This window comes from Pithys albifrons, chromosome Z (genome assembly GCF_047495875.1).
Source record: "Pithys albifrons albifrons isolate INPA30051 chromosome Z, PitAlb_v1, whole genome shotgun sequence".
Classification (NCBI taxonomy): Eukaryota; Metazoa; Chordata; class Aves; order Passeriformes; family Thamnophilidae; genus Pithys; species Pithys albifrons.
In genome coordinates, this window is record NC_092497.1 from 13,868,828 (window position 1) to 13,893,806 (window position 24,979).

General features: G+C 39.6%; 1 protein-coding gene across 3 annotated transcripts in view; it reads right to left on the reverse strand.

The window, feature by feature from the left end:
• Window positions 1-950: 950 nt before the first annotated feature.
• Window positions 951-24,979, reverse strand: part of LOC139684237 (leukemia inhibitory factor receptor-like) — a 54,683-nt gene continuing 30,654 nt past the window's right edge. For all 3 annotated transcript variants that reach the window (XM_071579907.1, XM_071579905.1, XM_071579906.1), the window contains 12 exons: window positions 23,425-23,588; window positions 22,036-22,181; window positions 19,374-19,539; window positions 19,149-19,219; window positions 18,511-18,724; window positions 14,990-15,169; window positions 13,313-13,414; window positions 11,561-11,728; window positions 10,763-10,924; window positions 9,685-9,778; window positions 9,078-9,156; window positions 951-8,407 (listed from right to left, as the gene is read on the reverse strand). In XM_071579907.1, the coding sequence (XP_071436008.1) occupies window positions 7,772-8,407; window positions 9,078-9,156; window positions 9,685-9,778; window positions 10,763-10,924; window positions 11,561-11,728; window positions 13,313-13,414; window positions 14,990-15,169; window positions 18,511-18,724; window positions 19,149-19,219; window positions 19,374-19,539; window positions 22,036-22,181; window positions 23,425-23,588 (2,182 nt within the window). In that variant the 3' untranslated portion in view covers window positions 951-7,771. The remainder of the gene's footprint in view (window positions 8,408-9,077; window positions 9,157-9,684; window positions 9,779-10,762; window positions 10,925-11,560; window positions 11,729-13,312; window positions 13,415-14,989; window positions 15,170-18,510; window positions 18,725-19,148; window positions 19,220-19,373; window positions 19,540-22,035; window positions 22,182-23,424; window positions 23,589-24,979) is intronic.

The following is a 24,979-nucleotide window of genomic DNA, read 5'->3' on the forward strand; positions in this document are numbered from 1 at the left end:
TTGTTTCCCCAGCTCTACAAATTTCAGTCTTTTCAGAGCAGTACTCTTCAGTCCTGCTAGAAGATGTAGTGCCCTTAACCCCACACCTCCCCAGCACTCAGTGGAGCTCCCACATCCTGTCTAGCTTCTGTCACACCAGTAAGTTGCAGCAGTCTGTTATTGTGAGGCAAGGAATTGACTCAGACCTTTGAGACTGCCTCCAGGGAGACGGAGAAACCCAGTGGTAGCATGCAACAGTGGCTTCATATGGCATGCAGTGATATGGCACCTGTCTGTACACATGCTGCTAAACCCAGGTGCCACTCCCTAGTTCAGGTAATGTGGCCACAAAATTCCTTGGCTGTCACTAGGACATCAAGAGCCAAGACATCAATGGCTTCAAACACAAGGCCCATGATACAACCACAATAAGAGCTGATCATCTTCATACTCTGCTAAAACATGCTGAGAAGGTGTCCTATGGCACCCAAACAAACCCCACAGTGCACAGCCTGGTTCCATTCATCCTGCTGCTGCACCTGGAATACAGATGTCTGCCCTACAGACCTGTCCATCACAGAGAACCTCCAATGGCTCATATCTGCAAATGGACAGCCCAGGTGCCCAGGGGAATCACATCTCAAACTCCAGCTGTGTTAGATCTGTAAGGTGAGGAGGACACAGGTAAGTGAACTGGCCTTCTTCCTAACACTGCATCATATGGAAGGAACAAGAGGGCTTCAGTGAACCCTGAATGCACATGCTACAGCATGCTGTGCTTAGGAATAGCTGCTTGGGGAATATATGTGTTACTACCCACTCTGCCTATCAGGAAACCAAGGCTGTGCTTGCCAGATCCTGTGGTTATTTATTCTGGCACAGAATTAGAGTAACTCTGCTTGTACTGGAGCATGAGCAGAATTTAACTCTTACTTAAAAAATAAAACATGAAAGCAAGGAATATGAATATATTTAAGAGTGTAAGAAAATATATTTATTAAATTTCAACAATAGTATGGCAAAATTGTTAAATACATGCGTACTTTCAGACAACCAAGCAATACAACAGGAGTTACAACAAGCAAGCAAACTAGGTTTAAAACATATGCAAAGTTGTATCTTAGAGTTATGTTAGTCTTAAATGTCAACTGCCACACTGAAATATATCCCCAACATGATCCCATGCTTTCTTTTCAAGCATGCATTTGTTTAACTGCTTAGCTGATAAATTTTCATATTGATACACTCTATTGAATCAGTATTTTACTTGGCATGCTAACAGCTTCATTAAAGTGCCTGGTGATGATTTTGCTAAAATTGTGAAAGAAGTACTTTTTCAATAGAGGATCTGGAAGCTGGAAAACTTTAGTATCATTCAGCAACAAAAATACATTGAATGAGTGATTACAGTTTGTGTGTTATGAAGACTAAACCAATACATCAAGCTGACAAAATATTCTCAGAATTAATTTCTATAGCTGACTATTTCAAATTGGCAAACAATATTTTCACTAGTATTAAACAAAAGTCCATTAAAATCTTTGTAAAAACAGAACATAAAAACATCTCTAAACAAATTATTTATGCTGTAAAAATATGGTATAAAAAGAGCTAAAAAAAAATTGAACCTGTTCACAGTATATATTTTTAATGTTACAGCATTATAATACAATGTTGTGTGGTTTTTTTCAGGTGACCTGTATGATTCCACCAGTTCTGCTGTTTTGTGCACCACAACAGGCTCAAAGTTTGAATTACTGTTACCTTCAAGTAGGATTTCAGATATGAGTCGATTCAGTTGTCTTCTCTTTTTGTTATCCCCTGCTTTACAAATTTTTCTGACATCCTATGAAATATAAAATTGTTGTTTATACTAAGCCACTCTTGAATCACATAAGGAAACACTGACAAAGTGATGCTCAAGGATTCTTTTTTTATTGTATTATTTCTACAGTGGGACCTTGCCAGTTTCCATTTTATTTTGCCCTCCTTGAGCTATTTATTTTTTAAGCTTTTCTTAATCCAAATAATGAAAATGAGAGCACTTCATTTTTTGCTTTGTCCCTGGGTAAGGTTTACTCGCTATATTTTGCACAACATTGGACTGATTGAGTTGCAAAGGTATTGAAGCTTCTTGTGGAAGTTGTGCATACAACTCCAGTGAAGCTTGTTTTCATGTAGCAACAGTCAAAGTGCAGATTTAGGACTGTCCAAAAACCTATCTAGAGATTTTTTTAGGTATCACATTAAAAAATAAGGATTTCATCTGCTCTATTGCACCACAAAGTCACCTGGGCAGTGCTACCACCTCAAGAAGAGGGTCAGACTGGAAAGGGATTACTTCCATCCTCTCATGAAACACCCTGCCGGAACAGCTCACCTGCATGGGGATGCTGAATCCCTGCCCACCAACTGCACAAGTTCTCTGAGATACTTTTTTGTTGTAAAAGCAGAAGGAATTAATAGAATTTTTGTGGGGAAAAGTATTGTCATGAACCCTGGGACAACAACTTGTAAAGTTAGAGAAACCCTGCCAATATCATCTGAGATTTGTTTGCATAACATGGAAAAAGGAAACAAACACTGGCTATCTTAGAAATGCTGGGGAAAATCCAAAGTTATATAATGGGGGAGAGGAAAAAATTTTTACAGAAAAAACTTTTTCAGCTTCTAAGGAGATATTTAAGAATTGAAGACACTCCTAAACAAAAAGAAGTTAGTTTTTAAACACTCTAAATTTTTTGAATCCTTGTCTGGTGTTTGGGCTCTGGGACTGTGTTCCAGGCTTGCTAAGGAAAAGGCAAAGAAAAAGTCAACAACAAATACTGTGAACTGCCAATAGCATCTCTGAGCATCATCCACACAGGGCACTGTTTCATGCACAGCCCACAAGCACTGTGAAAGTCTGTGAGGAGCAGTGCACATGGCAGCTGCTTCCTCTAGATGAAACTGCATCTCAGAAGGCATATATTCATGTACAGGACTCAAAAAAAAATACTCTGGCAATTGCAAGCCAACTTCCTTGGCCATATGCACCTAGGTACAGAATGATGCAAGCACATATGTGCATAAGGGGTTACGATGTGGTGTTAAAACTATCAATGTCACTTGCACTGAAATCTTCATCAAAGTCTGTGGTGGAACAGAATATGCTATTTACATGGGAAGCTCTTCATAGATTTGTGGTATACAGAGCCTTGTTAGCAAGTTGATTCTCTAAACATTACATTTTTCTTATATTTTAAATTCTTTTACTATATTACTGTCTACTTGTAGGGATACAAGTATTCTATTTACAAAGAAGTATTTATTTAAAAACAGAGCACTCAATTTCTCATTGCCTTTTGTGAGTGATGTCTAAACGCCTTCTCTCTCCAATGAGTCCAACTGCTTTCACTGTTACTAATATTCATGTTCCACTGAGTGTCCCAGAGGACACAATCACAGGAAACACCACAGCCCTAAGCTTTACCCTGCTGAGCCTGTCAACAACAACAAAAACAAAAAGGCAGCTTGAATATGCCTTTTTAGAGCAACCTAAAACTTGAGGTCAGGAGGAGTGTGTTGCTGCTGTGGTCTTAGCAAAGTTCTGGTCCCCCACATAAACCAAAGACGAAGAAACGTGGCACATTTGCCAATTGTGCCATGACAGACAACACGGCTACTGGTTCCCTTTGGAAATGGTTTACCCATGAAAGCAGCAACTAGGGATAATAAAGACAGCTACCATAACAAATGTCAGTTATTAGGTTCCACGTCTGCCTACACAGCCACTGCATAGCAGGGGAGGTAATTCACTGCCTGTAATATTAGCTTACTATTTTTTTGATATATTAACTAGTAGTTCTGTGAGGTATATCATATGCAGATCTACCATCCCAAAATTTAACACACAAACCTGAGATCCCAGATCTCATTGCATGCCAGAACAACAAAAAAATGAATGTGTCAAATAGGAGAGTGCACAGTGTTACATCATCAAACATGACTGATGTTCCACGCATACAGTGAACAGTACAAAAAAAACATTATAAACCCCAAATTGTCACATATGCCAGGCATGGCTCAAAAATAAAAAGCAGCAGAACTGATGATTTTCTTCAGAAAGCAACTGCTTGGCATTAATACCCTACAACTCTTAACATTGATCCACCTGGAGGATTGAAGCACTGAGTTAGGCATAATAGTGTTTTGGACACAATCCCTTCTGGTCATATCCCTTCTGGAATTTGTCTTTTTTTTTTCTTTTTCTTTTTTTAATTCTTTTTTTAATGCTTTTTTAAAAAGTTGCACTTTTGATTTTTTTAGAAAAAGAAGGAAAAAGCTGAAAGACTTAAAACAACATAGATGTTCAATAAAAACAAGATCTTTCAGAAAATGGTGGTAAGGAAATGCAGTACTTTAAGCTTCCCAAGGTGTTTTTCAGAAAAAATTTGTCTGAAGAGGCTCACCAGGAAGCCCAAAGGCACTAGTATAAGAAGTCTGATCCCCTCTGAAGCTTACAATTGCTATCAAAGCATTTAGAGTCTAAAGAGCACCATGCTTTGAAAGTGAATTTTGTACAAAGACATTCCTAAAGATGTTTCACTAGTTTAACATGGCACTTGGGCTCAGAAAGCAAATCCATTCCCTGACAGTCCTTCTCATTCATTCCTACTGCTCCATGCACCTAGGGGTGTCTTCACTTGATCACAGCTTTAGCACACAGCCTCTCACTAGCCATCTGTTATTTGGATTCACTACTGAAGATCTAAGATAGGCATTTAAAAGGAGTCCTCACTGGAAGCACTGAACAGGCTCAAAGGAATCCACAGACATGAAGCAGCTGATCCTCCAAGTGCTGGAATGACAACTGCTTACTGATTCCTACCTATTAGCAACAATGATGCTAGAGATACTGCCCAAGCCTGTGTCTCCCATTTGCCCCACTCTTCTGTTACTGAAACCACTGCTGTTAACAGAACTCTTCTGTCCTTCAGCCTGGAAGTCAGAACACCAGTCAAATAAAAGGTATAGGTAAGAAGTAAAAAAAAAAAATAACAGAGATGAATAATTACATGAGGGACCATTGATAACATCAATCCAAACCATGTATTTGTGGAGCTTTCCCCTGCCTAGTCACTAAGAAATGAAAAAATTTAAAATGTTGTTGCCTTTGCTGTATAGGAATAGCAGCACACAGGGAAACCTGAGTATGTGATGCTTGTGTGTAAGTGACTCACTATGGGAGCATCACAAATGGTCTTAGGCTGCTGCTCCCTGTGAGCTCAGTGTGTCCTCTGCAGCTGCCCAGACTTCTAGTCCAAATTAAAAGTTGCTAGTACTCTCAAACTTCACTTTGATTTTGCTTCTTGCAATACAAAGCCAGATGAAAAGCACAGTTATTCTTCATGATCAGCTGTTCTGCTACAGAGGATTTTTTCATTTGGATCACCATACAATACTGATTGCTTGTCTGCACTGAGAAGCTGCATTATGAAAAAACCCAAGCCACTACCCGTATACTCTGTCCATGACCTCTTCTGCATTCAATTAAAAGCATATGGCAGCACAAGCTAAATTCATCTTAGGAGATAAACACATTAAGCCAAATCTACTCTAAGTGAAAAGAAATGCTCTAAAAAATAGGTATAGTGAAGAAGGGTTGTAACTATTAGGATTTTTCCATCTCTCAACTATCAAGCACATGCTTTCTTTCATGTATTAGTTTAGTGTTCTGAGTAACAAGCCATGACGCTTTCTCTTGTGCCGATGTCTGGTAACAAATGGACAGAAGCTCTTTGCACTGCCTGTCTTTTCATTCATAGCCCTGATAATTCCAAGACTCAACCTCAAAAGCTGAATCCTATGTGTGCTGTTTTTTCAGAGACAGCTTGCACCTCTGCTGGGTCTGCAGACTGATCTATTTTTCACTTCTTCACAGTTCACTCTTCCAGGAGGCACACATGAGCAGTTGTTACTGACAATGATTTGGATAGTATTTAGTGTTTTGCCTGTTTGTCAGTTCTGAAATACCCCTGTATTTTCATTCCATGGAGATGGCAGAGACATGCCAACATCTAAAACTGCACCATCCATCCATTGTTGTGATTAGGTTTAATCTAATGCTTGGTTTTATTTTGGTGGCCAGATCACATAGTTTGGAGATCAAATGTCTGCCAAACTAGCCATCCTCCTGGTCTGATCACATACCTTTACAACTAGCAGCTTAGCCAATTCAGCCTCCTTACCAATTTTCTTTAGAAACCACTCCCCCGTCTTATTTATTTGAACAAACAAACAGACAACGAGCCCCCTCCAGTGTAGCTAAGGAAACGGAGATCTAAACAAAAATTCTTAGGACTTCATGGAGACCCTTTTTGATTAAGCTTTTTAACATCTGATGCCTAACCACTGGGATTTATAGTAAGGAACAGTTAAGTTAGAAAGCTTCTTCTGTGAGTTAGGGAAATGCATGTACACCACAGTCTGAAGTGCACACAGTGAAATGTTACAGTTACAGCTGTCTAGAGATGCAGTGTGAAAACAAGCATTTTAAAAGATGATTGTTCTGAACACTCCTTTAAGCACACAAATGTACCCCATTTAAGCTTTCCTTGCATCACGTATCTGGTAAAGGAGAGGTAGAATTAGCTGCACTAAAACCTCCTTGGGCTTCTCCCTGCCACTAGAGAAATCCTACCTTGTACTCCCAGGTAGGATTTGTATAGAAGGTCCTGTTGGGAAGACACAGGATTCCTGGGCAGCAGGTAATACAAAGCTAAGACAATAAAGACCATCCAAAGAGCACTTTCTTCTCAAGGAGCTATTACTACTACCTCTAATTTCACATGCCAAACTGATTGGACACGTTATGTGAGTAGGTAAGAGATTTCCCCATGGCTTAAATTACTGCACAGTGCAAAGACTGCTGAACACTAAGGGTACTGTACCACTTCGAAGCAGGAGATCTGGAGCAGAAGCTATGAAATATGAAATGCATTAGTGCAATACCTTAGGAAATATTACCTCCTTAACCAAGGATAGAAAAAATATAGAGCATTCTAAGTTTAAAAAAAAAGAAGGTTTTAAACTTCATGCAGTTCTTATTGAGGTTTCAATCAGTGTTACACCTTTTCCCCCCAAGTTTGTACCCCTGAGTCAGACATTGAATATTCATTGTACAGTAGGTACAGAAACTAGTGTCTACTTAAAAAGCAACAGATTTGAATGGCCATTGCTTCAGAAGTGTTAAACAGTGACAATAACCTTTTGTATGGGAGAAGGAAAAAAATAGCATTTGTTCTTAGTTTATAACTAGGTAAAAGGTCTCAACAGTTTCCAACCACATTGTTTCTGTGTGTTAGGCTGAGATTTGTGATAAATGAAACCTTCAGTAAGGAAACCTGTTGGAGCTGCATTGTTTGAGTCTGCACGGTTGAGAACGACTACAATAAAGCAAAGCAATCTTTCCGAGTTATAAGTTGCATGAGACCATGTTAATCTTGGAGCACTATGTGAAGGTAGGCAGAGTTCTTAGACTAAGGGGGTCTAAACTCAATACCCCTTATATCCAATATATTTTACTAGAGTAATAACTAAATTGCTATAACTTTGGCCTTTCGGCGTCTATTACAATGGAATATTAACACTTTCACTAACTTAAACATGGTAACATTCAGCTCACTAGAACTTCTGCTGCCTGTCTCCAAGAATAATTCATGCCTTTTGCACTTTTCTTCTTGCTTTCTTTACAACATCAGGATTGAAAGCTTATTTAGAAGGCAGGTTCAGGTGCAACAAGGACTCACTGCTAGTCATTTGGTTTGTTCTGAAAAAAGTGTGTGAAGGACCATGCTATGTTAATGGGTTTGGGAGAGTCTTCATCATCCTTTGGGGGAAGAAGAAACTGTCGGGAATTAATGGAGCATGGGCTCCCAAAAGATGCATTTTCATTGTTGCTTTCAACTGATCCAGGAGAGTCTGGAGTGTCCATATTCCAGGCATTTGTGTTTGCTTGAGGTCTGTAACCTGCAGTTATATCCAATTCTTCCTCCACAGGTGAGTGACTTTCCTTATTCAGAGCACTGATAGACAGCTGCATTTGTGGCTTATAGCCTGCTTTAGTCCCTAAGTCTGTGTCTGTCTCCTCTGATTTAATTTGAGGCTGATACATTGATTGTATGTCAATGTAAACCACCTGAGATGACCCCCCAGGTTCATCTGTAGGGGGATTTGAGATCTCCTCTTCAATAATAGGAGGGCAATAGGACACAACAACATGGTTCTCCATTTCTGAGTCAGAGCCGTCTTCAGGCACAGCAGTGTCTGCTGCTGGGGACATCATCTCTGTGTCTTCAATCTTGGGAGCTGCAGACTGTGTTTCCACTACTTCAACACTATTGGGGGTGCATGGGTTCATTTCCAGTGTTTTAAGTGTCTTTTTCCCCTGAAGTGAGAAAAATGAGAAGGGGAAGAGTCTTAGTGAAAAAATCTGGAAAAGATGAAAGCAACAACTTGCCCAAATCACAGCAGTATGTCAGCTTGTGGACTGTACTCATCCCATGGCCATTAGTATGATATAACCACAAAAAGTGGTTATGATTTTTTGGCTCATCACATATTGCTGTTAATGTAAAAGGTATCTTACACAAATTAAAGAGACTTGAGATCTTGCACTAAGTGTTTGAGAACTCTTTCCCCACATCTTGGCTTTGTATAACCCATTCCAGAAGGCTGTTTAAATGCCCAGTTCCAATTACTGTAACTACCAGGACACTGCGATATAGCATATACACATCTCCATACTTTCTACTTTTCCTAACACTATCACAAAGATGGGTGTGTTACTCTAATTATCATGTACTGACATTTCTCTTTAGTTCAGGAGAAGAGAAATGCAGCAGTCCTTTCCTAGTTCAAACATTGCAAGTAACTACATCAACAACAACAAAGCTCTGGATAGCACCTGACAGCAGTTACTCAGTAAATTGGCTGGTTTTCCCTGGCCATAGTATTTTTTCTGCAGTTGGAACAGATGAGTCAAGGTTTGTAAAAGAATTCTTTAATTTGTGGTATCTTTCAGAAGTTTAAAATACCAGATTTAAACTGAGGGTTACCTCACAAATGTTCCTTTGAAACTGCAGTGCCTTACTGTTCTCAGGATTCGGGATCTCTGGATAAAATGTTTCTTTAATCCTGTAAAGATGAAAGAATAAACTTTCGTAAGTTAGCAAGGCCTGAAACAGATTGCAAATACACAGAAGGAATCAGGACATTTCTCTTTAATTCAGCATACTGAAGACATCTGGTGCGAAGATTTAGTGCACTGAACTTTTCCTGAGTATAATGGAAAAAACAGCAACCTTTTCTTTTTTTAAGTGGGGAACTTGATATGACACATTTACGAAAAGCTGGAGATGGGATTTCTACCTGAGTGTTTGTGGATGGCATACAAATGACATTATGCTGCCAGTTTATTTCCATTTGGGAATTATTTATGAATAATTCACTGGGAGAGAGGCACCTGAAAAACCTTCTTGCATCCTCACTCTGACCTCTCCAACTCAGTTTCTCCCTCACCTTCTACAATGTGTTTTTGTCACCCAGCTTTTAACAAAGCCCACTGACATCTTGGAGTACTTAGAGAAAACAAAGAATGACTACAACAATGCAAAACCCTAGCACTGAAACAATTCCAGATGAGAACTGAATGCAGGCACTTACCATTCCCTCTTTCGGTAGCACAAGATGCTGGCCACCACTCCAAGCAGCACCACAACTGCCACGGGGATGAGAATTGCAATGATTAATCCTACAGCTGGGGGACAAAAAAGGAAAAGACTGTAAATATATATCCAAAGCTATCAGCAAGTTTCTAACATTCTCACCTATTAAAGATCATTTCACTAAATCTAACAGTGATCTGCAATCAGTGAACTATCCCACTACCTTTTCCCTTGCTGGAAGGGCAAAAGTCCACCCATAAACAGAGCTGATTCAGTGACAACTACAGGAATCAGCAGATACTTCTGATTGCTTAATTGCAAAAGGCATTATGTTCAGCACAAGACCGATGGCTGCTGTGATTCTGTTCTCATTAGCACTGGAATTGCACTTCGATGCTACCTGAGCTGGCCAAGCCTTTGGTATTGGCTCTTACAGGCCAACAACACAACTGCATTGTCTTTTATATGGTTTACAAAGTTTCGAACAGTCAGGTTTTAGCTCCAACACATTAGCACTGCCTTCCTCCATTGATGTTAAATGCCTCAAGTTTGATTTTTTGTGTATTTTAGTTGCATTGCAGTGTCTTTCTTCAGAAGTATCTTTTTTTCTTTCTCATTCCCCTAATTGCCTTTCTGTGTTTGTTTCTGTCAGGGGATCAATAAAACTGAATTCAAAGCAGAGTGGCATCTGTTTACAATTCTGAAAATGATACGTATTTCCACAATGTCTTTTTTCCCACCATCTCTTAGCAAATATTCATCATGGGAAACCTGACCAAAACTAGCTGCTTGAGAAGACTAAGCTTAGACTCCACTATATTTAGTAGTAGCTTAGAAGTTATTTTTCTTGCATACTTTACACCATGAACCACAAAGTAGCTGTAATAAGGATCTTACCCTCACTCTGAACTGTACCAATTTTTATATTTATAAATAACCAACTAAAGAGAGGAAAAGTTAGACTATAGGACCAAACAACCTAAGGGGCCAGGAAAAAAGTCTAAAAAAAAAGCTCATCTTAATAAACATTGTACAGCTCCTGTGCTGAAGACAAAGAACAGGGATAATCAACTTACAGTCTTCCTTTGTCACCACATAGAGGCTGTTTGGAGGGCTCAACCCACCAGCAGTGTAGGCTTGTAGTTCCAGCTGGTAACTTGTTTTGCCTTGAAGATCAAGTATTTTCATAGACTTCTGTGTCAAGTTAGTGATATTGTTAACTTTAAGTTCTGGATTCCCTGTTCGTTTGGAAGCAGTAAAAAGCATAACTGTATAAGAAAGGATTCACAAAGACAACCTGAACTTTAGCAAAACTTTGTTGAAGTCAGCATATGAAACCTGAAACAGTCTGTGTAAAGCAAAATTGAAATAAAGAACCCTACCAATGCTGCCTGCTCACACAGCACCAAACAGCACAGGAGTGTGGTAGTGTTGCTGCAGGTTTATCTCATTTCCTTACACTCCTGCTTGTCCTTTTATGTTAATGTGAGTCAGGCTGCAATTCTGTACAAGATGTGGACTGGAAGAATATACCCTATTAAATATAGCCATGTAATCTCCCCCGTCTCATCTCTCAGGCTATCTGTGCACAGGACAGCGTGACACGTTGCTGCTTAGTCACTGCATAACTTTATGGCCTCACTGAGCCAGGGTTTTCTCCAGCTTTTGCTTTATATTGAAAAAGAACCATGCTAACCACACAAGGAGCTGATTATTTTAAATGTTTTTGTCACATAACAGGCGCCAATTATGCTAATGAGTAACACAACTGAATTATTATTAAAGCATCTTTTTATTAAAGTGAAATTAAATTACTAAAAAAAAAGATAAAGAGAGTGTGAGCAAGGAAGTTGCAATCTATACAATTCATTTACCTGATTCTGAAAGTCTAGGCTTCAAAGCATCTTTTTCACCTTTTGCAAAGGACAGAAGATACCCTTTTAAAAACCCTCGGCATTCTTCAATAGGAATGTCTTCCCATTTTACCAATATAGAATCTGAAGAAGTTTCTTCAACAGTAAAGTTTGGTGCACTTTTTGGAGCTGTAGGGAGAATTATGAAGGAAGACACCAGTAAGAAATCACCTTAATATTAAATGCTGGAACCATGTACGGGTTCCATCAGTTTTACTTTAAGGCTAGGATTTCCAGCTTTTTCTTCAATATGTTTTCCCTCACTGGCAAGAATATGTGAAAAGACTTAGTAGATGATGCTACCAAAGTACAACTATGTTGGTCTCATTGTTATTAATTACTCCAGTATTACCTACTAAAAATGCTGAAAGAAAAGTTTCTCTTTGGTCAGACTTTTTTCAGACTCATACATGCAAATACCCTTCTTCCTGCTAGAAAATCCAACAGACTCTGTAAACATTCAGAAGATACAAATTACTTAGCTTTTAAAGGCTTTAACTCTCAACTTCATAGCTTGTCCTAAAATTAAACAAATGTCACATTCCTACCATGGAAATCTATCTTAGCTTAAAAGAACTACTCTTGGCAGTCTTTATAAGTCCTTATTTCAATAACTGATATCTACTGAAAGGTCATGTGCTCCAGGACTTCGTCTGACACTTGGCTCTTTGATCTACCAGTGCTGCACTTATGTCTGAGAATGCACCTATTTTTTCTCTTGGTTATCTGTCCAGAGGGAAATCTGGAGTGGTACAGTGAAACCATGCTCTTGTGCAATGTGAATACATTTCTCAGACCCTAATCCATTTCTTTTGCATGTTCAATGCTTTTTTAGTCCCCCAAAATCTTCATACCTTCAAAACTTCCAATCTGTTTGAACACATATGGAAAACTCTTCTGGAAAACTGTTCAGAATTTACAGATACAAATGATTGAGAGCAAGTTTCTGGTAATATTGCCTTAACCTCACCTTCAACCTTAGCAATGAAATAAACAACTGCCTTTCCAAGGGCTCAGATTATGTCAGCAATTCAGTTTTTCAGGCAAATTATTTTAGCAGATCACACATTAAACTTCAAAATAAAATGAGTGCTGTAGTTACAATACGATACAATACAGCTGTGGTGTTAAAGTCATGTTCAGACACCTGGGAACAGAAAGCTTTCAGACACTAATTCATCTCCAGGCCAGCAAAGTTCAGCTCTGGGTCACACCCCAGTTACCCACACAGGATTAGTATGGGACACAATACAAGCACAATTCTCCAAGTGGCTTGTGCTCTAACATCTAGTTCTGGTCTAAGAAGTGTTTTCGAACCGTAAAGTTATGGACACTTTTTATTTTTGCTGAGCTGTACCAAATGTGCTCAGAAGTTTACTTTGACTTGAATCAAAAAAAAGTTGCCTCCTCTCCTGCAGAAGTGACGCCAGTGATGTATTTCAAATCATGCATATGCCTCCAACACTGAAGACCACTGTCTTCAGCATGAACCTTTGTGACATCCTGTGCCACCACACAAGCTGGAGAATACAGGGTTACTACATATTAGGAACTGCCTGGAAAAATGTATTACAGTTATACACAGAGAGCAAATAGAAATCAGTAGTACTGCATGGTGATTCTGGTCTCAATCTTCTACTGCCAACACTGAGTCGAAAATAGACACAGTCTAAAATCACTTTGTAGAGATCCTGAATGATAAAGTGCACTTACGCAGCTCTTTCGTATACCCAGTTATGTTTTTCAACAACTGGTAACCAGAGGATTTGCAGCCATACAGTGAAAAGTTGTATCTCACACCAGGTTTGAACAGAGCTGCAAGAGAAAATTGCAGTAAGAATATTTCAGTTCTGAAGAATGACGCTTTTAGATTTCACGTGATTATTATATAAACATGCATTAAAAATTACAAAGTGTAACTGTAAAAATACCATCCCTACTTGTAATTCCTATAAAGCCATGCCATCAGATGTGGTTTAGAAGCAGTAACCTAAGCTAGCTCCCAGAGAAAGTTTAGTACTAAACAAAGAGGACTGAAAACAAGTTACTCAAATTGCATAAATTGCTCTTTCCATGGGGAAACACAAACTGAAGTTACCAGAAATAATACCCTTCCTTTCCTCCCACAGCAACCATGTAGATCCTGCCTATTCCTCAGAAATACAAATGCATTTTGAAATAACCAGGCTTATTGGAGCAATAGTACAAAACATATGCAAATAACTCTCAAAAGCAATAATGAAGCACCTTAGCAATGAACTTCAGTCCTGAACTGACTTTACAAATCAGATAGTCATAAAACTTAAGCTTCCCATGTCTTTGGTGGAGACATAGGTGTTTGATACTACCACTTTCTGAGATTTTCTCAAGTGAGGGCCATACACTACTTTCAAGACTTTTTCTAAACAAGATGCCACTGTGAAACTATACAGAGGTCAAGTGGGTTTTGCAAGCATTCAGGTCCAGCCTGAGAGATTCTCCTGACAGGATTAAGTGCAGAGGCAGATTTGCCAGCTTGAGCCCAGCTTGACAACTCCCACAATGTGCTGCAAAAGCCATCCCAGGGAAAAGCTTTGGAGGAGTAGCGTAGGGCACCACTGGACAGACATGGTATTGTCTGCTTAAAAAAAAGCAAGCTCTAGATAGCACAAACCAAAACAACATGGACACAGTGTTGTAATTACAGACAGGAAACATATTGCCCCCACCCTCCCAGGCCTCACTCCCCCTCAACTTTCCTACGTACACAGCTCCAAGTTGGTTTTTTTTCAATGGAGACTTTGATACTAAACTCTTCTAAAAACCAAATATATAGCGTTTTAGAAAGCAGAGAACAAGTCCTACATCTTTCATGGGTCCTCTCTTTCCTCTTCTGCTCCTACTAAGTCCCACCACAGCTGAATTTCATTTCCCTGATCTGCCCACTAGCATCTAGAGACCTGGAATGTGCCCTGTTCCAGGAAATTTCAATTGTTGACAGCAAGCCAACACATGGAGGTCACACTTAAAAAAATCTGCCTCATGTAAAAACAACGGATTAGTCTTCCCCCATCCTGAGCAGTACTGTTTATGTTTAGAATCCAAATAAAACCCCAAACCCTAGATTAACCATTATGCATTAGGCTGAGTTAGGAATGTGTTGGGTATAGCTAGAAGAGGTAACTTCAAAACAGTTAAAAAACATAGGATGATAAAAGTTAAGTCAAGACTGATATTTGGATTTGGCAAGACTGTGTAAGAAATTAAAATAAACACAGTACCAAGAAGGATTTCAATTATTTACACAAGTATGCAGCAATGAAACAATCTTCAACCTATAGCATCAGTGCTGCTCTCATTCCACTCACGCACTCAACCAGAAAGACTAGTAAGTAATTATTTCTGACTTACCGGATTTTATCACTGCATTTGTTGTATTTGGAGGATATTTCTGCCAGTCCACACTACATGGTTCAGACCCAGATGAACGACACCATTTTACCACATAGCCACATGTTATATTGGGATAAGAATCCCAAGAAATATTAATTCCATTCCCCATTGCTACGGCCTGATCTGTTATGACATTGTCTGCAACAAAGGTGACACAAAAATCCATCAGAGAGCAGACACTTATCTATAGTCCAAGATGAAAAAAAGCCTTCCAGCCGCAGCAGAACAGCCATAGGAACAGCAGTCATTTCTAAGAATGAGAGGCGCGTGTGAACTGTGAAACTTGAAGGGTTGCACTCAGCTGTGCTTTCTGGAGTGCTTGAAATCAGACGTAGCCTGCAGCAAATCCCTCAGCCAGCCTTAAGTATGATGACGAGAAATGCTGCAACTCAGGACTGGCTTAAAAAGCACTTTTTCGAGGTAAGGGTTTACAGTAGATGTCAGGTTTCAATATGATTTGACACCAATTTGGCAGGAGCCTCCAGCTGTAAATTCCTGCTGTCATTTCATGAAAAGGTTTGCTTTGTGTTTCTTTCAAAGTGTCTTGCTGTCACTTGCCCAGCCACAGACAACCATTTTTCATCAAGAATCAACAGTAACAATCACATCCTGGCAAACTTTACGGAGGCTTCAGTCTACCAAAGGTAAATTAAACAAGTAACACACAAAACCCCCAACCCTCCCATATCCCTCCCCCCAAAAAAAAAAACCCAAAAGCTTTGCCTTTACTCTACTTTTCTTGTTTCTGATTATCAAAGCTTTAGCTGCCCTTGAAGCGATCAGATCTGGGAACAACTTCTGATTCCTGCAGCTTCCCTCCATGGCTGTCCATCAGATGGGACCCTGCAGAGCTAAGGGATGATTTCCAAGGCCACCACAAAGGCAGTGGCCCCACAACAGAACTGCAAAAACAATCTCAGCGTTTCAGTTTTCCTTTTTCAGTGTTCTCATTTATGCTCCCTATTGAGTCTATTATTTCATTTTATTAAAGCTATAAACTATGGAAGGCTGAAGGGCAAGGACAGTTTTTAAGAATCAGTGCTATGAAAACTTTACTCTCACTAACATGCTGTGAATGTTGAAGTACCGTCTATTTTTCAATAATTTTAGCATATGCTAAGTGTACTATCCTTTTCCAGCTTGTTCATGGCAAGAAAAAGATGCAAGATTAAAAAAGTCAACTTCACAAGTGTTTCTGTACTTTTTCTGAAAAAACTAGTATGCATCCAGTGAAACTACACTTCTATGATGTTGGAAAGACAGTATTTCTAAGCAATCTGCTTTAATTTTCCTACTTACAGAAAAGAGCTTTTACTGATAGTGAGCACATACTCTAATGCTTAAATACGCAATTTTATTTCCTGAGCGAGATGACTAAAAAGTCACCATGGGTAGTACTGCTCATTTTGTTGTATTTATAGTTGCAATCTAGATTAGAAGAAAACAACCACTAGCAGTAGAGTACTACTGTGGTAGGGAAGCCTGGAAGAGCCAGATTACATGTCCTGACTCTCTATAGAGCACTTTTCAGAGACAGTGACAAATTAATTAAGGCAGAGTATCCTTTGTGTTTTCAGTTTTCAGACAACCTCAGCAGATCTCCAGCTTCAGAGCCACTGCTCTCTCATGGACATTAAAAGCACTTACAGACTGTACACAGGAAGCAGACAGAAAAGATGTTTGGGCAAAAATGTCATCCAGTTCAGTCAATGAGTCATCTTTCATGACTCCAGTCAGTGACTCAGATAATTCCTATACCAACTTGGGAGCAAATCTTTAATGAGTACAAGTAGGGTAACACCAAAGGCAACCTCAGGCATCTGAGAGAAAGCTATAAATGACTGCAAAGTTCTAGCTGCCATCAGCTATCCCACACCACAAACCTATTACAGAGACCTCTCTGACGCCCAGAGTTTTGTTCTTTCACTGCTGAGGGAGAGCTCTGAAAGCACTTTCCATCAGCTGTTCCATACAATTACTTCTCCCTCCAGCAGAAGACTAAGAACATACTTTAAGGTATTGGTGTTGGTGCTGTGGTCAGTTCGGGGCTCCTCAGTACAAGAGAGATATGGAGCTCTCTCACTGAGTCCAGTGAAGGACAAAGAAGATGATTAAGGGACTGGAGCATCTATCTTAGGAGGAAAGACTGAGAAGCTGGGTCTGTTCAGCCTCGAGAAGAGATGATTGAGAGGGAATCTCATCAATGTCTATCAGTGTCTGAACGGATGGTGCCAAGACGATGGATTAGACTCTCCTCAGTGGTGTCAAGCAACGGAACAAGAAGCAACAGGCAGAAACTGATGCACAGGATGAGGAAGAACTTCTTTACTGTGTGGGTGATTGTGCACTGGAACAGGTTGCCCAGAGCGGCTGCGGAGTCTCCCTTACTGGAGATAATCAAGAACCATCTGGACACAATCCTGTGCCATGTGCTCTGAGATGGCCCTGCTTGAACAGGTTGGTTGGACTGGCTGAACCACTTTTGTCTCTTCCAAACTTGCCCATCCTGTGATGCTTTGTTTTAGAGAAGCTCAAGAAACATTATGCACAGTGGTTTTCCTTCACATAGAAATAAACTTGGTTTTGCATCTCACTGTGGATCTCAGTCAAAACACATTTCTTCCTGTGACAGAAGGCCCTGTCTTATTAGGACCTGAGTTGCAAGACAAGAAACTTTGATACCTGTTCTCTGGGTGGGCAAGAATAAGCAGACCCATGCGTGCTCCTGGCAAACAAGCAGAGCGAGGCCTTGCAATGTAAATCTCTCCTCCCTGCAGAGAATCAGCCAGATCTAGGACTAGAGATTTCGGCTGTGGGAGATTACACTCTTCTTGGCATGCAGGGAAGTATGGGCTCTCAATAACCATGTGCAATGTTATCTTCTTACCAAGCTCAGTGTTACGAGCAGCAAATCATTATCTGGCTCAGCTGCTTCCCTTTACAAAAGCCCTTAGCAAGAGCAGCAGTGTTTTAATTGGAAACCTAAAGCCCTACCTCCTTTTCAAACACTGGCTCCCTAGGACAAGGATGCCAACACTTTACCAACCAGCCCAATTAATATTCTCCTGCAGAGCTCACAGGCATTGAGCAGACAATTCTTGCCTCAAAAAGCCACACAAGATACCCAAAACTTTATTCTGATTCTTTTTAGCATGCAACACTTCTCAAAAAGAACATAGAGAAATAAACTGAGCTCCCTAAATGTCAGAGATCCAGACCAGTGCTTTGAAACCTCATTCTTTTTGTTCTTGGGAGGTCTCCAGAAAGCACAAATAGCTGCAAAGACTGCACACTATCACCCTTTTTTTATATAGAGTACAATTAATTGGAGAGACACAGAAGACACCTTTTTTCCTCCTACACTGGAGATTTGGATGGGGAATTAAACACAAACAAACAAAGCATTATTTTTCAATAAACAAACACACCCAGGTATCATTCAGACTTTCAACGTGTTTAACTCAGCTGGGAGCACTCACCACTTGGAAGTTCCACACTTGTCATCATTGAAGGAGGAGATGAACCTGCATGGTTTTTGGCTACAACACTTATTACACAGTCATTTTTTCCAAGTTTTATCTCAGTACTGTTTGAGGGTTCAGTGACTACTTTATGCTCCAATGGTGTCTCTAGCAGGTAGCAGGACACTTCGTGAGACACTATTTTTCCATTGGCTTCAGAAAGGGATAAGGGCTATAAACAGAAAAAGACTGCATTAAAACCAAAGTGCAATATCCTGAAGATGACACAGGATAATATCAATTTAATGTTCCTGATCTAATCTGGTGACTGCAAAACACTATGAGGCAAAAAAGTTACGCAAGTGTGACTTTGAGAATTAACCCATAAGTTCCTAAGTTTTTCATTTTCACTGAGATGTATAAAACTGATTCTTCCTGTGAAATGCTTCTCAATGTAATGTTTAAATTATAAAACTTTCATAATATTTTCATTTGGGGAATAATATTTGTCTCAATGGATGGTTCTAAAAAAAAAAGCTAAGAAAAGCAGTCTGGCTTGTAGACTATAAACTTCACTAATTTATAAATGTGTAAGGAAATATATTTTTGTACAGTTACTTTACGTCGTATTTTAAAAGTTCAAGTGGCCTATCTACCTTCCAGAAGATTTTCAGACTTTCTCCAGAAGGACTTCTCTCTCTCCAGATGTCTGGTCCTCTTGCAGGAGCTAAGAAAAAAAAAAAAGAGTGGTAGTTTATTTTCCCAAGTGGCACAGTAGACAATTTACCATCTATTAAAAATTTAGCTTTTTAGATGACTAATTTAAAAATATACAGCCTCACAATATCAACATTTTACCACCAAGGAGCAGAGAAACTTACGAGCTTCTGATGTTGTGTACTCCTCTATCCGGCTCCAATCACTCCACCTCCAGAAATGGTCAGCAGCTGAACACCGCACTCTGAACTGGTATTTGGTATATGGGTGCAACAAATTCAGCTGAGCTGTGTAAGCTGAGAGTTTCCCACCAGGCATGGAGACATTGTGCTGTTAAAAATTTAAAGAAATTGACATGATACATATATTTTTTTTCTCCTAGATTATGCTGCAAGCCAACACCTAAAAAGGTGGTACTTTTCCCCAAGAATGCTGACAGTGTGAAAGCTGCAGTCAGGCCCTATGAACAAAATAATGAAGAAGAGAAGTATTTCCTATGCAGTCACCCTAAACAAAGGAAAAATTTTCAGAAGTCTCCTCAAATAAAGTCATGTATAGCACAGAAATTGAAATACAAGAATAGGTTGGCACCCTTGAGATGTGAAGAAAGAAAATGTGAGGGAACACTGATAAGCCTTCAACAGGATGAGCTCTTCACACAGTAGCAGGCTGTTGCTTTTTATCTATGACATCCAGTTCCCCTCTCTCCCAAATGCAGCAAAACTGTCCACATGAGGCAGGCCAGGATTTCAATGCTGGTATTCAGAACCTGCACTTTCACTGAGCACATGCACATCAGACTGTGGGGACAGAGGCCTTTTGCCTAAAAGACGTGCACAAAAGTACACTGAAGACTGAGCAAGATGCTTATCATGCAGCCTGCTTCCTTCATTTTTCCTTCAAAAGGTACTCTCCAAGTACAACTCAGGTGATGTCAATTCACAGCTCTCATGACAGGAATGGTCTCTCCTCTTATTCTTAAAATGGTGCAAGTCTAGGGAGCATTTCAGTTGCATGATTACTTGAAGAAATCCTAAGCCTGGGAATATTTTTTACTGAATCTAATTATAACACATGTGCATCACAGCTGCCAAAAACCAGATTCCAAGTGACTTTAGGATGCAACTAATTGTGCATTTCTAAAGCCAAATGATGACTTCAAAAATACTAGAAAAGCCAGCAATCTCTCATATGGATGGAAAAGCTTCTGAAAACATCCTCAAAATGCCATGTAAAATCCCATAATAATTTCACAGCTACTTTTGTTTGTTACAGAGAACTCCTGAAGTTTTTTTATTAAGCAACCAGTGACAACATAGCAAAGCTGTAAAAGCTTCTACCAAGCTGTTTGCTACACTACAAAATATTTATAGCTGCAGGCTCTGATACAGGTGCAGGGAATCAAACTGCTGTGGAAGTGTAAAACTTGACCATCTCCCGCTGCCCCACATGATTGCTCTGGTAGCAGAGTTCGTGACTGCATGGCCCAGGTTTTGAGCTGCACATTCCAAAAATATCTATGAGTTCCTCTGCAGTACCTAATCTCTGATATTAGTTAACACATGTCATTACAGAGAAAATATAAAAGCTTAAGGCCTATGCACTCATTAAATGCTTTGAATGTATTTTAAAAATACTCTACCAGAGCATGCATTAACTACTACCCTATTATTTTACAGGCATGCACATAATGATTATCCTCAGTCTTAGCTGCATAATTTCTGTGGCTTGATTTATTCAAGGCTGTGCCCGACTGCTGTGCCCAACCAGCAACTAAACGCAGATGGTAACAGAATACTGCTAAAAATCAAACAAGCACTGTAAAAAGCAGTCTTTGAGGTTAATGTGCTCAAATGACAAATTCAGGCTTTGCACACCAAGACCTAGCAATTCAGCGTGTACCTAGCCAAAATGGTCAGAGAGCTGAATACACAAAGAAACTGGGGGTAATTCTCAGGCCAACTGAACATGCAGTTGTCATTAGGCTTACCCAGTGGCAGAGATCACTCCACAGTAAGTTAAGTAGTACAGAAGAAGAGGATATATTCCCACCACTTACACTCAGTGTCTGATGCTGGTGCCTAAATTGGTATCCTAAGCTCCTCTGACAGTCAACACAGTAAATACGCAGCTCCAGTCAGTGATGCAAAGGACCAAAGCTGGGCAGCAGCCAGAAGCCTCAGTGGTTGAAAACCTGAACCTCACCCAGAAATACCACCTTCTCTCCTGCTGCAGAGGTCCTCCCTGGGGGATTACCCTCTGATATATCCAGTGGAAGAATCCTTCCCTATCCTGTCTCTGCATCAGCAGCTGCCTATCATGGCCACATACATGTCAACTGCTGACAGCAAATATATGAACTGTTCTCTAAGGGGAAAAAATTAACAGAAATTCAGCTGTGGACTGCAAGATCTGAAAAAGCCGCTGTGGAAGTCTGAAGGGGAGCAGTGCATTCTGGAACAACTTTGTGTTAATGGTTAATGTGAAGTTTGCACCTGGAAGGACTAAGCATTAGGACTGTTACTTTTAAAGGGTTAGCATAAAGAACTATGCACAGTCTTCAAGTACCAAATAAGACCGTGCGTAATTTGACTTTTCTCTAACCTGTTAAAAATAAAAGGAAAAAAAAAGAGAGAACACGGCAACAACAGAGAGGAGCAGAAAGTTTTCTGATTTTAGTAAATGAACTTCTACTCATTACTACATTAATCATTTAATAAGATGATCAGAATAAGCTGTCAGCAAGAAAAGAACTTGAAATGTGATTACTACAGTGAAAAAGACCAACATTTGTCCCAAAAATAATCCATTAAAAGCAACACTTACCAGTTTTTGCTCAGAGTGACCGCTGCTAATTTCAATTTGACACAGAAGCCTGATCTCAGCAAAGCTGCCATTTATAAACCAACGCAGATGGATGCTTGTAGCGTTGTTCCCAGAAACAGTCAGCTTTTCTGGGGGTTTTGGATGAACTTAAAAAATAAAGAAAAAAACCTTCAGTTCTAAACAAAAAAACACATTCATTTTAGTTCAGAAAAATCTGATTTTAAAATATCAAAGAGAATCAGAAGAATATGTGATCCAATAAGCAACTGGAACAACTGGTACTGGGAAAAACACCTGTGAGCAGTCTCATTCCTGACTGTCTTCTCAGCTATCAAACATGGAAACAGATTTACTTAAGACTGAGTGTACTGGCACACATGACAAAAAGTTGGAGACACGAAAAAACATTTTCCCTCTTACTAACTTCATCCAAAAAGTGCTCTGAGAATTCTAATCTCAGAAATAGCTGATCTGGGACCTAGACAAAAAAAAAAAAGCACCATCTTCACGTTTAAATTCAGTTTTTTTGGGGACGGCAGAATACCATAACCAATAGGAACACCTGAAATCTCAGGTGTGGTTGTGGAGACAGAAGGAAGAGAGTGGGGAAGACGGTGCTAGAGAGGTGGTCATCTCCCTTTCCTTGTTTAAACTGAAGGTCTAATGAAAGAAGTTATTTCTTTCTCCAGGCTATGACAGCAGATGATCATGGCTATTACCAACAGCATGTAATTGTCCCAGTATTACCTTTTATCTTTCTGTACTACTTTTTATGCTCCAGACCCTGATGCTGCAAAATTGTATGATATTTTGCTGTATAAGCAGAGACTGAAATACAAGGTCATTCACAGTTCATAAAATTACACCTAAATTTAAATTATTGACGTGTAATAGAATATGAAGCAATACATAAACTTCTCCAGAGAAGTTGTGGATGCACCATTGCCAGAAGTGTTCAAGGTCAGGTTGCACGGGCCCCTGAGCAACCTGATCTAGTGAGTGGCATATGGTGGGAGGAGGGGTATGGGGAATGTGTGCGGTGTGCTGGAATGAAATGATCTTTAAGGTCCATTCCACCCAAGTCGTTCTATGATTCTATGATGAACAGCAGCTAGCTAATTATTAGATCACAAGTAGCATTTACCATACAGCAGTGTGTGCAATCTGGTAGCATTTCTCTTGAGATCTGTCATCTCCCTGTACACATTGTTGCCTCAGGACATGTCGTGAGTTATTTTCAAGTTCCAATTATTGAATACAGCAAAAGGTTGTGACAATAAAGCAAAGTAAGAAAAAGTATACCATCTCATAGTTCTTCAAACCCAAACCAAACAAATGGTTAGCATTTAGTAAACATATACATTTGTCTTTTTTAGTCATTAGTATTACCTCTTTGAGTTATATCAACCAAAAGAGATGACTCTGTTTGTCCAATAGGATTGGAGACACCTAATATAAAATCATAGATTTTTTGATCAGGTATTACTGGAAAGCCACAGACATGCTCTCTGTTCATTTCATTGACTTCACATGAAACATTTTTACCAGATGTTCTACAAAATAAAAAGCAGAAGGAAAAGGTTAATTTTTGACTAAATTGATTTCTAGCAACAGTTAGACAGTTAGTCTAGACTGAAAACACAGTACGGAATGGTGGGTTCAGTTCACATGGATTACAGAACTACTTGACTAGAGAGGCATATCTAACACCACAACACAGGTTACAGTGGCATCAGTCATGACTTGCCCTGTTCTCACGTGAAACTCTCCACTTCTACTAGCATAACATTTCCATTCTCTTACTTCTCAAAAGCCTGGAAAACAGGTAGGTCCTGTAAAACCACCTCACAAGTTACAACTAAGATTCTGACTTGAAGTATCTTTGTTCAGATCAGCATACATTTGCATTAAATAATTCTTTTAATTGCTTTCTGAACTAGTGAGATGCTACACACATTGTCTTTCTAAAAGCCCTGTCAAATCTGAACTGAAGTTTGTTACCTGGAATACATCCACTATTGCCAGTTGTTTTTTAATCAATAGCCCGAGAGACAGTCTGGTAACAGCCAAGACCATCTTTGGGGGTAAAATCTGGAGAGTGTGTATCTGTACATTTTATTTAATTACAATCTGTGTAAGCCTCTCATTCAGTAGTGCAAGTTTAATTAACTTCTTCCTTCAGGCAATTTTATTCTGTTCTAGCTGAGCTCTGAACTCTCTTCATTACATACTCTCTATTTCAATAGATTGGTGTGGGCTGAGAACAAGAGTGAGAATATTTACCTGAAATGCACCACATTAATTGCACAGCTCTGGGGTGAACAAAACAAGACTGGACAACATCCTTGTTTATAAGCTGAATATCAGCAGTCAGTGACTGGAGCTCCTTTACTTTCAATACCTGCTCTGTTTTGGCCACCTCTTTGCACTCTACCCAATGACTTTTTTAGCACTAGCACCCTGCACAACATCTGTAATCGTAACAAAATCCTCACTGCCTCTGACTTGCTTCAAAGCCACCATGAAATTCCATTTCTCATCAGTTTGTGTGACTCAGGCCTCTTCTGGCTCTTTTGCCTGACTGCTCCTTTGAAATTACATGGGAGCCTCCTCACCATGGGAATTTTGTTAACTCCTTACTAACTTCTAATCCCAACCACCAAGGAATCCCATTTGCAAGTCCTATTCCAAACAATGCTTCCTCACTTTTAAGGCTTTACAATGGCCTACTGTGTAAGATAAAATAGTGGGACACCAATCGACTGCTTTCTGTGGATGGTACCAGTGTTATTTGTCCCTTTTAATATTTTATGAGTAATAGGTACACTGCCTGCTCTACACTGTCTAATCCTTAATGCTGAGAGGTAGCTCATTGCTGTATTTCCTAGTGGTATTTGAGAAATGCCCCATGGCCTTCCTTAAAATTGTTTCTCTGTGAGCTTCT